The sequence below is a fragment of the Falco biarmicus genome, chromosome 12 (genome assembly GCF_023638135.1).
Source record: "Falco biarmicus isolate bFalBia1 chromosome 12, bFalBia1.pri, whole genome shotgun sequence".
In the NCBI taxonomy this organism is placed as follows: Eukaryota; Metazoa; Chordata; class Aves; order Falconiformes; family Falconidae; genus Falco; species Falco biarmicus.
The window spans coordinates 18,004,072-18,021,401 of record NC_079299.1 but is presented as its reverse complement, the minus strand read 5'-3'; the positions used below and the strand labels follow the sequence as shown (position 1 = coordinate 18,021,401).

At 40.8% G+C, this 17,330-nt stretch overlaps 1 protein-coding gene across 1 annotated transcript; it reads left to right on the top strand.

The window, feature by feature from the left end:
- The first annotated feature begins 21 nt into the window (after positions 1-21).
- SLC4A1AP (solute carrier family 4 member 1 adaptor protein) lies at positions 22-16,766 on the top strand. The gene is made up of 14 exons (XM_056356983.1): positions 22-678; positions 1,308-1,491; positions 2,184-2,306; positions 3,054-3,114; positions 3,979-4,118; positions 4,252-4,412; positions 5,164-5,233; positions 8,962-9,151; positions 9,952-10,063; positions 10,662-10,887; positions 11,620-11,694; positions 12,685-12,755; positions 14,980-15,052; positions 16,319-16,766. The coding sequence occupies exons 1-14, from the start codon at positions 145-147 to the stop codon at positions 16,366-16,368; spliced, it is 2,070 nt and encodes a 689-aa protein (XP_056212958.1). The 5' UTR covers positions 22-144; the 3' UTR covers positions 16,369-16,766.
- Positions 16,767-17,330: the final 564 nt, after the last annotated feature.

The following is a 17,330-nucleotide window of genomic DNA, read 5'->3' as shown; positions in this document are numbered from 1 at the left end:
CGCCGCTACTGCCGCCTCCCTGCCTCGCCCCCAGCGCTCCCTTGGGCCGCGGCGCGATACGCTCCAGCTGCGCCCTACCCTCGGTACTGCAGCTGCAACGGCGCTCGTCCCCGGAGGACTCTATTTAGCAGCGGACCCTGGAAGATGGCGGAGGCCATGGAGACGGAGGCTGCCACTGAGCCTGCCGCCTTCAAGCGCCCGAGCCGCCCGCTGCCCACCGCGCCCCGCACCTCCGAGGGCGGCGAGCCGGGGCCCAGCCCGCCGCCCGCCCGCCCTGCAGCCGCGCCGGCGGCGCCGCGCTACGAGGAGCCGCCGTGGGGGAGCCGCCCGCCGGCCGACGCCGGCTACGGGCTGGAGGTGCTGAAGGGCGGCGTGGCGCTGGGCTCGGTGCGGCTGGAGGGCGGCAGCTGGTTCCTGGTGGGGCGGCTGCCCGGCTGCGCCCTGGCCCTGGAGCACCCCTCGGTGTCGCGGCACCACGCCGTGCTGCAGTACCGCGGCGCCGGCTGCGCCCCCGACGGCCCCAACGGCGCCGATGCCGCCGGCTTCTACGTGTACGACCTGGGCAGTACCCACGGCACCTTCCTCAACAAGGCGCGGGTGCCGCCGCGCACCTACTGCCGGGTGCGGGTGGGCCACGGGCTCCGCTTCGGCGGCAGCTCCCGCCTCTTCCTCCTGCAGGTGGGTCGGCCCCGGCGGGGCTGTGGTAAAGGCTTCCCGGGACCAGGCTCAGGGATTTACCCGGCGGCCCCAGCCGCATCCCCCGTGGGCCCGGGGCGAAGGCCCCTCCGAGGCGCCGTGCTGCGGGGGCGGCCCAGCGCCGCCGGGGGCGTTGGTGGGTTTGGGGGTTCGGCAGCGGCAGGGGTGCGGTGAGTGCCGAAGGCATCGCGCCGCAACAGAGCGCCGTGTGCGAACGGTTCGTTGAGAACAAGGGCAACGTTGGTTACTAGGAACTTAAAGAGCACTTGGCGTGCCCCACGCGTGCTTTTCGGAAGCTGCTCGTTCCTCGGAGTCTCCCACATGGCACTAATGGGAACCTTTGCCTCCTGCCTTTAAAATACAGTTATATTGGAGGTTGGTCTGACTACAAGTACACAATCCTTTCTTCCTTTCCCCTTTGGAAAGGGCATTAAAACTAATGTATTTGGGAAAGCAAGCCATAACAAATGGACTAATAATTCCACTTTTGACAAGCACTGTAATGAATTGTTTATGTTACTGTATGTTATCTGCATGTGGGATGAAAATACTTGTTTCTTTTTTAAAAAAAAAAAAAAACCACTTCTGCTAAGTTAGTGTTTCTGATGTAGGGACCCAAAGAGGACCAGGAGTCTGAGTCAGAACTAACTGTGACTGAACTGAAGGCGCTGCGTAAGCAGCAGCAAGCAAAATTAGAAAAGACAATGTTGGGAGAGGACTCTGATGAGGAAGAGGAAAAAGAAGAGAGAACTGAGAGGAGTCAGAACAGTGATATGAGCTGCTCGTGGGGAATGGGTAAGTGATGATGTACACATCAGCTGATACGCCTTGGAAGGTCTCTAAGCCAGTTTTCAGTGAACACTAGGGCTGAATTTCTAGGTGGCTGCCAAGTGTCCAATCCAGTGGAAGTTCTCAAGTACAAATTTAAAGTACAAATTAATCTTTTTTTCTTTAAAAAAAAAAAAAAAGGTGCTGTAACAAGGCAGGCTTCTATCTGGTGAGGAGTGTGCTAGAGCTCCTTTTAAGTGGGAGAATGGTTTGCCTATGCCTATAAAAGGCCATGAAACTAGAGTTTAGATGTCCACGCTTTTGCCCCAGAGGTGAAATTTAATTGCTCGAGACTTTTATGCGGTATAACTGTCTTTAAATTTAAGCAGGAAGTCCAGATCTTAAGCTACATAAATTGTAATTAATGAGCTTTTCAGTAGAAAACAAGTTGATTTTTTGAATGGAAATGTGTAAGCACATAAACCCTTGAAAGAGTGGAAACTGCAGTGAAGTTCATTGGCAAAACTGTATCTTAAAATGGAATAATAGCAAAAAAGAAGCAAGTTTTTTTTTTATTGGGTGCAGAAATAATATTCAAGTTAAGGGAAATAATTTTAGGATGATAGAGCTGCTACTTCTTTCAAACTAATGAAAGTTAAGATATACTGGTGTTGCCTTTCTAATATTTCACCATTTTTTCTTTGTATGTCATCTTCTAGGGGAGGATGCTGAGGAGGATGAGGTTGAAGAAAACCCTATTGCTATTGATTTTCAGGATGTACAAGATGCCTTCTATATGAAAGATCCTAGGAAGGCCTTACAAGGCTTTTTTGACAGAGAAGGTACTTTTTTTCTTTTTATTTTTAATAGAAATTTTTTATTTACTGAAATTGACATTTGTGCTCATGCTTTTCTTTGGGAATTAAGGTGTGGGAGCTAACTCTTTTCTGTTACCTTGCGAGTAAGGTTTCTTGTTTGGTCAAGTTTGGGATGGGGAGGGGAGTGACTGGGTTTTGTTTGGTGGGTTTTTAACTCACCATTGTGTATCTGAGATTTAGTTATATTCCTGAACTAGGAGTTGCAGAGGACACCTTGTATTCCTTTGGAGCAGGGGTCCTCAAACTTTTTAATCAGGGGCCGGTGCGCGGATGAAGTGGCAGGCAGTCATCTGCGGCTGCTTGGTTTCCCCCCCAGACCCCGGCAGAGGGGGTGGGTGGGTGTGCGGGTGGGTGTGTGTGTGTACATACCAGGGACCGGATTGAGGACGTAACTTTTGATGGTTGCTAGTGAAACTTAAAGATGACTCACTTATGTACTAAAGTGAAAAATTTGTTTTCAAGATAAACAATATCTGTGAATCCAGGTTGTAAACTGTTGTTATTTCAATGTCATTTGCTTTAATACATACAGAGGCAAGATTGTTTGTGTTTTGAACTACAAAAAAAGAAAAAATGGCAAATTTAGGCCTTTGATATGTAACAAGCACATTTTATCTCTTTTTGCTTAACCATGACATTCTTCTCTGCTGTGAAGATTGTTCCTGCTTATTTCATTTTTGGTTACTGCATCAACTTTCTTTTCCTCTTTAGGAGAAGAGTTAGAATATGAATATGATGATCGTGGGCACAATAGCTGGCTATGCAGGATCAAGTACGTATATCTCCATTTACTTTTGTACATAGAAACTGGCTTCATTGAATTCACAAACAAAAGCTGAAGGAATTATGTGTTTTATCACACTTGGCAAGGAGGCTAGCTGAAATCAGACCTAAGCCCACATACTGAAACAGGAGTTGAAGGATCAGCACCTAGTGTCTGCGCTTCTTTCTCATCTGGCAGTATTTGGTTTACAGAGATGAAAATCGGGAAAGCAAGGGTCTAGGTTCTTTCAGTTTTCCTTACTTTGAGAAATATGTGAAGTTGGAATAAGAGAGAAGAAAGTAGGAAACTATCTTTCAGTTCTTAATGGGAGAGAGGAGAGAAAAAAATTCTACTGTGTATTCAATTTCAGTTCTTTTATGGTATGAGGCATTTTTTGATGGGTTTCTGCAAGAGGCCACTAACCTTCTTTTACAAGACAAGAAGGCGAGGTGGAAATTAAGTCAACAGGATAGGTCTCAAATGGGTAGGTACAACACTGCAATGATTATGCTTCATAAGAAACCTTTGCTTCAGCATGGAAAGTATTTGTTACTAGTGTTCTGCGGATGCAAGATACTGGTGCTTAAAATGATTCAGGGATTGATGTTTTAACTTCTTGTATTCCTGATGGAATGAGTATAGGAAGCATTATTGTTTGGTCTAGTGAAATAAAAATTTACTTGCATGCTCTAGGAAATCCATGCTTGTGTTTTGATTAGTACTGTATGAAATTAAAAGTGAAAATATTTAACCTGCAAAAAATGACAAATGAAATGGGAAGAACAGTGCTGATGTGATAAAAGAAATATCTGAGTAGAGTCCCTGAACAGCTGTTTATATCTGGGCTGTTCTTTGATCCTTCAAACTGAACAGGTTGCCTGTGGATGATGCATCAGGGAAGCAGCTGGTGGCAGAGATTCTCCATTCAGGAAAGAAGAAGGAAGCAATGATACAGTGTGCACTGGAAGCTTGCAGGCTACTTGACGCTCGTGGAGTACTGAGGCAAGAAGCAGGTGAATAACTAGTCAAACGTTGTGATCGTTCTAATAGCCCTGAACTAGGGATTTGAGATTATCTTGAATTTGTTTTATTGCTCAGTGGCATACAAATAATTTCGTTTCTTGCATTTTTCCTTACCTTTCCTAGTATCCCGAAAAAGGAAATCAAAGAACTGGGAAGATGAGGATTTTTATGACAGTGACGATGACACCTTCCTTGATCGAACTGGTGCTGTAGAAAAGAAACGACTGAACAGAATGAAAAAAGCTGGTAAAATAGAAGAAAAGCCAGAGACTTACGACTCCCTGGTAAGAAGAATTATTATGACATGCCAGACTTATTCTCTTGTGTGTATTATTACTAAGAAGGAAAATCAAAAATATTTCCTGATCTTTCTCTGTTAGCTTCAACTCTGATATCATGCAGATCTTTAGCTCTCAATTGGCCAACTTAGAATAAAATAATGGGGTTTTGATTTGGGAATGATATCTATAAATAACTGGAAATACTGCTTGCTTTATTCTAGCAGAAGCCTGCTACCTTGCTTCTGCCTGTCTAGTATTGCCTTCTGCTTGGTGAATCATGGCAGTCAGTAAATGAGACGCCAGAGCAGGATACTTTTAAAGTAGTTTTAAAGCATCAGAAAATAATTGAAAGCCTTCAAGTGCAGAGGGCACATTCCAAAGAAAAATCTCATTCTATTTCAAGGAGTAAGCAGCCTGGACTGACAGGCATATGACAACTAAAAGTCCTACACAGACAATAGAGTGTGGGGGAGCAGGGATAGGGAGGGTCGGAGGATCATGGTGGTGGTATAACATTACTGCAGGAGCATTATACATATTTTTGTGTTTCAGAAATAAAGTTATTTGAACAGTATGTGAAAGGATTGATAAGTTCTTTAGGAACAATCTAGACTATAATTTTTTCAGCTCAGACACTCCTGGCCAAAGATCAGAAGTAGAAAAATGGAGGTAATTTGGTAGGATATTTGAGTAGCTTTTAAAAGGGCGTTTTAAGAAGATTAAAAGGTCTGCTAAACGCGTTGTTCTTTTGTAGGTCACAAAGCTAAATGAAGCTGAAAGTGAGCTTTCTGAGATAACGGAGAAGCTAAAAGCTTCAGGAAAAGGTAAGGCATGAAGTTTGATTGCAGTGCTTTCCATAAAGAAAACAGAGATGGAAATGTATCTTACAGATTTCTGTCTTAAGTACTTTTTTTCTTAGTGCCCATTTCCACAAAGGGGTAGGAAGATGTGCAGGTCACTGAGTCAGCTGGAAAGGGTTCTTACACTCTTCATCATCCAATAGTTTATGTACTCTGTGTGTATAGTCACTTGCTAATGAATGCGGCTTTTTCTGCTAATGAATGCAGAAAGCAACATCTAAGTTAAGGTAAGAAGGTGAGTGTACAAGCTCCTGGAGCTTAAGAAGGTGAGCATTATTTGTTTATCTGCCCATGTTAGTGAAACTGACCTGGTTTGAGGAACACTGTTTTTTTTTTTTCCATTCCCTCCAAAACCATTTATAAGAGAAGAGCAAGCGGCTGACAGAAAAGACAGTATTTTTTATTCCACCTCTGTCATAGCAAATGCACCTTAAAAAGGAAAGGTGGGAAAAGAAATGTGGACCCAAAGCAGTTGACACTGAACCTGTATGTTCAGCAAACATGCTAGCTTATAAGGGTGCCATTCGGGTTCTAGGATTATGCCTTTGTCTGTGAAGGCAGAGCCTTTCTGTAGCGGTGGTTGTATCTGGTAGTGAGTTCGATTTGAAAGCATACTATACAAACAGCTGCATTTTGCTTTGTTACTGGTGATGTCTTGTGGAATAAAAGGCAGGCATAAAGGAAATGTGTTTATGCTGGTTTTTCATACACAAACCTTTTTGACAGAGTTGGCATTAATGAAGGCTGCAACATCAGTTTGTCCGAAGAGTTTCTCTCCAAGCAGCCTATCAGCAGTCTGGGCTGGGCTGTCTTTTGTGCATCGTACGGATATGTCTGTTTCTAGTAATTCAGCTCCACACCAAGACTCATTTGTATCAAATTTTTGTTGGCGATTGATTATGCCAGATCGCTATTCAGAAAGCAGTACTGTTTCACTGAGCGTTCTAATGGGTCGGTCCAGTGTGTTTGAAGGACTGGTTTTCAGCGTTGACTGTTCTGATAAGTAGTTAACGACTGACTAGCAAGAGGAGCTAACGCTTTATATTGTCAGAGACATACAATTCCAAGCTTTTATATGTTACGATGCCTTTTGTTTCTGTTGACAGTTTTCTCAACAAGATTGTTAAATCATGTAGTAGAGGCTGGGAGCAGGAAGAATCAGTTCATTTATAGACTTCTAACATCATATGATTTGATACACGTTGTGATGGTTTGGTAAATTTTAACTGGTTACACAGCTAGTTTAGAGCCTTGGAAAAATGGCAGTCTCAGCACGTACTGCAATATGGAGTAGTTCAGTATCGCGTGGGAATTTCTGAGAACTAGGCCACAACTGAACATAGCAAATACTGCATCATCAGTTACTTTGTGTGCGTTTTCTGGATACTTGTGGTTTCTCTTATTTGGATGCTTCAGGTTAATCACAGATGTTGAACATAAGTGTAAGCCATGAGCATGCGTACTGATCATGCATGATTTTTTACACTGTCATGAGCAGTCTGGTAGGGCTGCTGCATTACGTACATTGTGAAACCTTAACACACTTTTGCTTGCTCTAAATGATTATTTGTAGCCTAAGAGCAAGGGTGTAGAGAGACTGAGTGAATGACAAGCCAAATTGCAACACCTCTTACCAAGCACTTGGAGAAATTAAGTGGTTGTCTAAAAATTGCAGTAGAAGTTCACAAATTGTTCTCTGGCGTTCTTCAGGACTAATTACCGAGGGACTGACTTGGTGTCTTTCTCTCGTTGGTGCAGCTGAATGAAAATCAGATACATAGAGCTCTTCAGTCTCATCTTTGGTTGCCTGTTCAGAAGAAAATTATCAATAAGTTGATGGTGCAGTAAATAGCGCTATAGCCTTTTTTCACTGGAACGTAAAGTATAATAGCCATGATTGATTTACCTCCTGGCAATGTCAAATATTACTTCAATAGTGTGGAAAACTGCTGCAGCAGGTAACAAATGCTAACAGTAACCCTGTAAGCTGAACTACCCGATCGTAGGCACTGCTGGTGGAATCCAGCAGAGAATTGTGTTTGCAAGGAGGGGTGATCTGACTTACTGAAGATCACTCACTGACTGAAGCGCTGACACTGTTGCACAGCTAAAGAAGTGAGCTGTGGAACTGTACCTTTAATTGTTCTGAATTACCTGACCAGACACTGAACTGTATCTTTGAAATGCGATGTTTAAATTAAATGATCTTTCAGCTCAGCTCCTGCCTGCGGAGTGTTTCAGACTTATTAACCATTTTGTTAACAGTAGTTTTTCATTGATGTGTTTTGTCTTGGTTCATATAAATACTGGTGACGAAAAAAAAGAGTATTTCTATCTGAATGTCTTTTGTGACATATTTTGTCATCATGTTTGCGTGGAGGGAGATGCTACAACTGTTACCTTTTGAAGCCTCTTAATTCTGCATACCTTTGAACAGTTACTGTGGTGGCTTTCATGTATTTGCAAATTGTAAACTGTATTTTGTTTTAGATCAGAAATACCCTTTTCAATTGAGTCCACTTGTAAACATGAGTCTTATCAGACTTCAATATTTAAGTCATGTAAACCTGAGTTAATACTTTGTTATTTGTACGTATACATTTATGTATACATAACTAATACAGTATTTTGTTTATGTACAATAAACATTTTACTTGAACACATTTAAAATTTTAAGTGCTACTTCATTAGCTCGAGCTGAACTGAAAATAGCTCCTTGGCCACATAATTATGCTTGCGCATATGTACATTGTGCAAATGTTTATAATGCAGCAAATAAATGTAGGGTTTGCCACTTCTCATATAATAATATTAAAAGGCAGAAGACTGCCTGTCGAAAGGCTTGTTAAAATTCTAACAATTATTTTCCCGTTTGCCTCCAAGTTATTTTTGAACACTATGTAAAAACTTCTGAAGCATTGCTCAAGCCCAAGAAAGGAGTTTTCTGGGTTTTTTTGTTTAGTTATTTGAAATCCATATGTTATAATTCTGTGTTTATTTTTCTTAGTCATTAGAGCCTTAATTTTTCCTCCTGAGTTTTATTTTAATCAGTCAAATATGCATAGAATTATTAATATTTGAAATAAAATTTTCAAGTATAGAAAGACTGTTGTTACTCTTTTCAAGTAAAGAGCAGTTGTTACCTTGTTAGAAAATCCATTCAAAACAAAGGTAAATTTTGTGTGATTGGCCTAACATGTGAAACTGTTCTTGGATGCACTCAGTTGTCCTGGGGTAGGAGGCAGTATTATGTGTTGATTCATTTTGAGCTTTGCAAATGTTTTACATAAACATTCCAGGAAAGCCACAATGGGATTCCCCTTGCAGTGGTGTGGGATTCTTTGTAGGTGTGTTTATTTTAGCCTGTGACTACAAAAAGAACCTGTAAGCCACTTTTTTAGGGACAGCAGATCTTGAAGTGAGGTGAACAGAGACACTTAGACATAAAGAAACGTTCAGTTTTAAGAGAGGCTTTGTTATATAAGTGGATTAAAGTTTGCTGTCAGGCTTTTGTTAGGAGAAATGCTTTCATCTTTCCAGGGCTAACAACCTCCATTATTTCACCATTCAACATAAACTTGCATAGGGGGTAGCTGTTTCTACATACCTCATTCTCTAAAGGTAGGATTTGATGAGTATAGCTCTCATCTTCTCACCTGTAACAATATGTATCTTCCCTTTACCTTGCCTAGTCCAGTCCCAGCCAGCAGCTCAAGATTCCTTGGATGAATTCATGACTGAAATAAAATCAGGATGCACCTTGGACAGTGTGGCACGAAAGAAGCTTCACTTGCGGTCATTTGAACTAAAGAAAGAGCAACAAAGGCTGAAAGGATTAATAAAGCTTGTCAAGCCGGCAGAACTCCCTGAGCTGAAGCCCCAGTAAGTCTTGGCTAAAGCATAAAGTAGTTAGTTTCACCATTGTTGTTATCCATGGACAGTTGTGCAAGCAAAGTCAATAGATGGCTTTCCAAAAGCAGGACAGCTTTCTGGACTATCTGGCTCATCTTTTTAAAGAGCTGCTGAGCCTTTTGGCTGATGCAGCATCTATGGTTGAGGCAGATACTCCACTTACTCCAGTGTTGTGGTGTAAGCCCACACTGGGAGGATGAGAGGGGGAAGGCATTCAAAGTAGAGTGTCTTGCTTTTTTCGTTATTTTTTTTCTCCAACCTGCATCCAACAGGAACTGAAGAATTTTGCAGGTACTATATACATGAAAGCCACTTACACCCTGTGAAATGTACCTGGAAGTCAAGTGTAGTGGCTCATTCATTCAAGAGGGTGTGTGCTGGGTTCATCATTTGCTAGTGTCAGCTTGATTAGAGGTTTAATTAATTAATTTACTTAAATTGAAGTTTGGCCCCTGAGTGTGTTTTTATATATACATATATATAAAAGTGTGTGCATGCAAATTGAATTTGAGGGAGTGTCTGTGATACAGATTTTCTTTTTTCTTATTTATTCGTTGCTTCCTGCTATGGCAGGTGTCTGAATCCTACAATACGTGTTTAGCTTGGAGGAGTAGTCTCCTGCAGCTGCTTCCTTGGAATGCTGCAAGCAAGAGAGAAATTAAGGATTTTTATATATCCACTTGTAACTTGCAGATTTTTCTTGCATTTGTAAATATAGGACTTGTTTGATACTTCGTAAACTGTTTTCCTTTGTATCTGATTTTTGTTAGGAGTGGGAGTTACAGTCTGCAAGCAGAGAGCAAGCCTAAAAAGATGACCCTACCTCTCTTTGGTGCAATGAAAGGGGGGAGCAAATTCAAGCTGAAAACTGGAAGCCTAGGGGTAAGCTGGACTCAGTGCTGTGAGTTGAGTTTATTTCTCAGACACCTTCTCCGGCTATGGAGACTGTAGGTGGCAACTGTCTTCTCGCATGCCTGCAACAGCGTGGAGGCGCAAGCCTGTGGCAGTGGAAGGTGCGCAGGGCAGCAAACAGTGGCTGTTGGATGTTGTTTGCTGCCAGCAGTTGCTGTTCTGTGCCCTTGTACAGCCAGTCTCCAGGAGCACAGCTGCGGTCAGCACGTGGTGGATTAAGTAGAGGCGGTGTGGGGACATATGGCTGAACCACGGCTGTAGCTCAGCAGCAGGTCCTCAGCTGTCTCTTATTTTTCTTGATCTTACAGCTAAGATCGTATCCAAGATTGATTCAGTTTCCAGTGTCCCTCTTATGAAAAGGCTGCCCTCCTTGTCTATGGACTGGACATATGTTTTAATTTCCATCTCTACTAATAACTCTTCCTTAAGATCTAACTATCCCTCACCCTGAGAGTGTTTCCTTGCCAGCTGTCTCTGTGACAGTAATATGCATGCTTTCCCCTGTAATGAGTATCTGTGACATCAACTTCTATTTATCTTATCACTGATGCACATCTTTCTCCCACAGAAGTTGCCTGTTAAGCGTCCAGACGTCCCTGAAAGCTTGTTAAAGATGAAAGATGATGGACCAGAAGAAGAGGAAGAAGAGGAGGAGGAGCAAGAAGTAGATGCAGTAAACAGCAGAGCATCAAACCTGGAAATGAAAATGACAACAGAGGAAGAAACAGGAAAAGAAACTAATGCTCCTGATGGTTCTCCTTGTAATAACAAGAATCTAGAATCCCTTCAGGATGGTAAACTATTGGTTTTGATTTTTCTAGTAACGAAGCTGAGACTGTTACTGCTGAATTTTTCAGAGCTATGTCAGTTTCCTAACATTCGAGTCACAGGTTGTCCAGCAGCTTTTCTTTCCATGATTTTTGCCATGAGTTCAGAGACTGTGTGCCAACAGCTGAGTTTCACATGGTTCTGGTTGAAATTCTGCCTGGCAGTCAGTTTTCCATGCTTTTGCTGAAATAAAAGAAATCTCCTGAACGCAAGAAAGGTCCTATTCTGATAAGCCCTGCTTTCATTAGATTGTAGTTGTTTTCATATGGAAACTCAATGTGTTGTTGGCAGGGAGAGTAACTTAATAAGAAAACAAATGTGTGTAAAGCTTCAGATCCATTTGTAAGGAGGAAAAATAATGGTAAGAAGTGATAATGGAGAGGTATTTTCTAGTATCCGTGTGGTTCATCTCCATTACCTCATTTTCTATATCAGCTTGGTGTATTTGAAAACCTCATGCCAGAAATCTAATGATAACTTTTTGTCTTAATGCTGGACAGGTTGCTCTTGAAAAGTATGTTTTAACTAATCACAAGTATTTCTTTAATATGGTATTGCAATGGACTTGGTGGACAAAATAGAGGACTTCGGAGACAAGCTCTTCCTAAGAGTTCCCTCTTGTACTTTGAGGGATGTGCTCATCAGGGTTACTGCAGAGTGCTCACCTCGCTCTGTTTGTGTTTTGGTTTTTGTTACAGGGGTTCGTTCTCTGCCTGAGCCAAAGGTACTAAGGAATGAATCTCGGATGGGACCCTCACGGGAGAAATCTCAAGGTGAGCAGTACAATTTAGACTCTGTTGTACAGTAGCATGTGGGTTTAGAAACTGTCTAAAGGACTTACGGAATTCTCTGAGCAGAAGGAAGCCTAATCTAGAGCCTGTAGAAATCTAGAATTGAAAGTTTGTGTTTTGCTTAGGAAGTGGTAAGTACATGGTGAAGACAGGTCACTTCAGCTATGTTTCAGTTCTCCTTGCTTTTCATAGCCATTAACTGCTTTGAGATCCTTTGTTCTAAAAAAAAATAATCATATGAGATGAGAAGAAAAACTATTTTAATCTAGGAGCATAAACATGTTTTTTTCCCCTCCTTTTTCTCTTGCAGTAGCTCTTAGCACTACCAAACAGAACTTTCTTTTATAGTGATAAATACTATATAATGTTAGCTAATGATCTATTAATGACCCATATGACCCCTCTACATGTACACAAAAAAAAATAAATCAGATCCTCAAAATGAAGACTGTTCAGTGTACTGAACATGGAGATCTGTGTGAATTTTCTATTTTTTCATAGTTCAGACTAAAGAATGTTGTCCCATCCTCCTCATCTCAGCCATAGACTTAATCCATGACATATTGAGACTCTTGTGGCTTAAGTGGCAGAAAAACAAAACATACTATTTTCTCTTTTGTATGAATGGGGTTTTTTGGTTGGTTTGTGTTTGTTTGGGTTTTTTTATAAAAAAACCATGTTGGTCCTGTACATTTCCTACTGTTTCATTCTAAATCAATCACTGCAGTGATTACAGGTAGATAATATATTTTTAAAAAGAAACATTAACTAAAGTGTGTTACAGAATCCCAAATAGACAATTTTACTAAACTGCATTCAGGTAGATGACTGACAGTGTATTAAATTTAAGTTAATAAACCTATGAAAAACAAGGAGATGTCCAGCAGTCTGAAGTGTGAATTTTGTTTCAGTGAGCTATCTTTTGAATGTGTCTTTGTGATGTGTCATAATACAAGTCTTTTTTCTTCCCAGCATCTGAGGCAGAGTATAAGAAACCTGAAGAGACATCTGAGAAAGTTAAGAAAATCAATAACTCGGGCAAGGTCAGTCATGAAACTGATTCCTGTATCTTAAAGAGTTTCACAAAATTATCTAGTAGGCTCTTTTCTAGTGAAATAGTAACAATTTGAGTATGACTTGGAGTCGGTAGTGATTTCCTGCTGACTAAGACCCAAATGTAGAACCACACGCTACCATTGGACGCAGATTTTGGTGTCTCCAATGAAAAGATAAAACACAGCATTTCAAGCATGATAGAGGCCTTCAATTAAATCACAAATTTATTTTTCTCACCTTTTCACTTGGCAGTTAGCCTCTGCTAATTGTTGCTTCTCCTGTATCACAAGGTTGTAGAACATGGGTGCTCTCTGGGTGTTGGAATGTCACGGCAAAACTTTCCTTGGAGAGTAACTTAGGAAGCATGGACTGGCTGACACAGAACATGCTGTACTGAAGTTGTAGCTAGTCTGTATTGCCATGGTCTAACCTCATCCTTCTCTGTAAGATGTGGAAGGACATGAGTCTTAGAGATTGTCTTTTGCAACCAAATTATTACTTAATTTGTGTGAATGTACCAGACTGTTCCTCCTGTGCATAAGATTTTATATTAAAATGTAAAGTATATGAGCCTTGCGCGTTTTGGAATGCAGGCAATTGTTGCCTTCCAGGAGCTCAAAAGGAACTTCTCTGACAGCATGCTCCTAGCCTAATGATTATTGTGAGGCTCTTCCCCTTAGAGTGCATCCCACCATTCCGCTGACTGCCATCAAAGAAGATTACTGTACTTGGTGGACCATGAGTTCTGACCATTATGACAATTTCTTTGTGGTGGCTGTCTAATTTTAGCCCTGCATCGCTTATTTAAAGAAACTTAACTCCCTGCAACCTATGTGTGCTTACTGTCACCTTGTTAGTCCTTGGGGACTTGGGTGAAGGACCCAAGGATTAGCTAGGCACAGCCTTTACAATTGTCTTTTGTTGCTGGCTTATGAAGTATGTTGATAAAGAAAGCAAGAGTAAATTTATGCTGTTAAAGCCCAAGTTGTACCATTTCTATGAATACAGGAGAACAAGGCAGCTTCTCATGCTGAGGCAGTCAAGTCAGCACCTCTCATCAGCGCAGAGCTCACTTTAACACTGAACATTCTCCAAATTCCAGATGGCTTTGCTGTATTCTCTCTCCCATCACAAATCACTTTTTCCACATGCTGTCTCTGCCTTTGGGCTCAGATCTTGCATGGAAAATACCAACCAGAAGTCAGCTTTTTTTTTTTCTTCTTTTAATATCTGAGAAATAGCTTTGAGTCGTGTCAAACTGGAAAAACAATTTTAAAGTGACTGTTCACAAGCCATATTTAAAAACTGTTCAACTCTGAAGTCTGTAATGTTTTGGAAAACATTAGTCTTCCAAAATAACTGTTTTAGAGTTTAATTTGGGGAAGGAAGGATTTTTTAGGGAATGAAAAATTGCTTCAACTGCATAACTTAAGGCTGTGTCATGATACTACAGGGTAATGCAAATCAGTGCTGAGTAACTTGACTACATTTTGAGCTCTTAAGTCTTGCACTCTAGAATTTTTTGATAGCTATATGCAGTTGTTGAAAACAAAAATGGTTGAGAGAGTTATGCTGATGTGGCAAAACTTAAAAATCTAGGGACAAAAAGATGTTACTGTGTCAACATTTGCATTGCAAGTGATCTGTTTTGGTTTGCTTCAAACATTTCAGTGATGCCAGTGAGACCTGAAAAAATTTGGTTTTCTTTTCTTTTGAAAAACTAAGTTATCTTTATGTAACAGCATGAACTTTTATATACTCCAGGTCGACAGTCAACTTCAGGTTTAAGTTTTCAGTGGGATTGTGCATTGAAATCAGTAAAGCACTTCTTGAAAATCCACTCTAAAGCTTTTCCCTGCATAAACAAATTCTGTGTCAAATGATACTGCCAAACATTGGGATGATAAGATTAAACTGTCCGGAAGTGGGCAGTTGGCAGTGGTTCTGTTTGGAGGGAAAGATTGGACTGGATGAACTCCAGAGGTCCCAGCTCACTAGCATTTCTGTTATTCTGTGACTCTACTGGGAATAAAGTGGAGCTATTTGAGAGTTTGATATTTCTTCTTTCCTCTGTACTATTGTTTTCATCTCTGACTCTTGTAGAAATAACCCTCACCTTTCAATACTTGTCTCTGAATTAATGAGAGATTGAGCTGCTGTGACCATTGATGGAGGGGTGCAGCACCTTAAAAATCTTTTCTCCTTTTGCAGGTCCAGCAACCTTTTTTTTCCTCACAGTACCCAGATGATGACCCAGACTACTGCATATGGATTCCTCCTCCAGGTATGAACCATTTCCTTACCATTTTTAGTGTTACAACTCAAGACCTACTAAGTAGTCAGGGTGTCCTTGTAACTGCTTGAGAAAAAAAGTAATTGAGGAGTACTTAACCCAGAACCTGATGTTTTCTGGCATGTTATGCACTATGTTCATTGTATGGCCGTGCAACTCTTGCAGTGAAATACAGACCATATCTGTAGTAGCTTCATGTCAATGGACATTTTTCTGTTTTGTAACACCTGAGTGCTAACTCCATCCACACATAATGATACGATGATCTCGTCGAAAGACAAGCTCTAACTTTCACTAGGGATAAATCTTCCAGAAATCTTAGTGTTCTCAGTTTTTGTAAAACTGTGAAATCTGAAAATCTTTGCAAATTTTGGCAAAAATCATTGGAATACAGACTTTGGGTCATGTGTTTTGGAGAGAGGTTGTGGTGGCACTTTGGTGAAGGCACTGTATAATCGATGAACACATCCACTATATGTTACAGTTGAAGAAATCTTTTACTTTAGTTCCTGAGTATTTCTAGCTAAGTGAGACTATTCTTAAGCAGTGTAATGAATTTTTGGTTTCTCTAAAATGGAAAATTAATTTTCATGCATTGATGTTTTTGTATTAAGTTCAAAGCTTAGCTTTCATTTGGTAGGTTCATTACTACATTTTTTTAAGGCTGTCATTGTTAATATATAAAATCTTATAATATTGGCAGGCTCCAAAGGGAGTAAGAAAAATTAGAATAAATTTCACTGAAGAGGACTGTAATCTGGTGAATCATCCTTCAGTGAAAAGACTGCACTTCTCTGGCATATTAATCCACTGGAACAAAATACCCAGTGTAGTAACTCGAGTGTGTGATCTGGGATGGCCAAGCAAGCTGTGTCCATAAGAGGGAGCTCGGTTTTCTGTCTCTGCCTGCTGGTGAGACAATTTATCTTCTAAGCTGGTGTAATGAGGATACCAGAAAAGAAGAAAATCCAACAAAACAACAAGAACAATAATTAAAAAAAAAACCCAAAAAACCAACAACAAAAAAACAACCAAAAGCAAAACAAGAATATATGATGTAATCTTGACGCTGTTGGTAAGGTTAAGAGGAATTATAAGTATAAATCAAAAGAATTTGAATTGTAATATCCAGTCTGACTTCTATCCCTTTTGTACTTGTCTTGACTGGTGCTACCTAGAGACTATTTCATACTTGGATACACAGTTATCTTGGATGAAGTGGGGGGAATAATGCAACTCTTCCTCTTTGTCCATTAGGTCAAAGCGGTGATGGCAAGACTCATCTCAATGAAAAATATGGCTACTAAGCTTCAAGTGCCCCAGAGTATGTCTGAGGTTTGAAGGACGACTCTATTTTGGACTCTTCCATTGCACATTAAGCGGAGGATGAAAGAGCTGTTTTTCAGACGCTGTACCAAATTCAAGGGCATCAGCAGCCACTCTGGCCGTTAGCTCTCCCTGTGTCTGTGTGTCTTCTGTTTGTCTCTCAGATACTTTTTTTAAAAGTAAAAACTCATGCATTCTTCTGCCACTTCTTCCACTTTTAGCCTTATCGTTTTTATTTGGCTTGAAACCATAGGCTCATTTTTCCTTTTGTAAATAAAAGTATACAAAAAGGATTAAAAAACCCCAAACACCTCTGCATACTTACAGGCTTGATAAATTTTATTTGTGTTGGTTTTATGCAATTAAAATGAGAAACATACTGGTTTGCTTCTGTGGCTGCTGTTTGAAAGTACCGACATGGTAAATGCAATCCAAAACTTGAGGGTGTTGGGGTTTTGTTTCTGTCCTATGGAAAAAACGTCTAATTTGAAAAGAAAACTGATTTTGCTTCTTCCTTGTGCAGATGCTGGAATACTTGGTATGGCATTGACTGGAAATGGTGAGTGTACAATGTTATAAAGGTGTAGAAATGCCAAAGAAGTGAAGAGGCTGGCATTGCTCGTCTCGAATCGGAGGGGAACAGAGGAAATGATGGAAGGAAAACCTGGAAAAGCTTACAAAGCCTGTTCTTTTTCTGTCATGACACAAAGCACCATCTTAATCAATTTAAGGCATGCCTGCTCTTAATTTATCACCGATATAGTATTGAACATCTGTATAATTGGGGTATGAAATTCCTTGCCATCAAAGGTTGCTAGAGCTGTGACTATAAAGACACCACATGAACAGGTGTCCTTATAAAGAGGTGCCAATGCTGCAAACATTTATTGGAAGGACCTAATCCTCTTCCCCCTGCCCAGCGGTACATCAGTGCAGGAAGCCC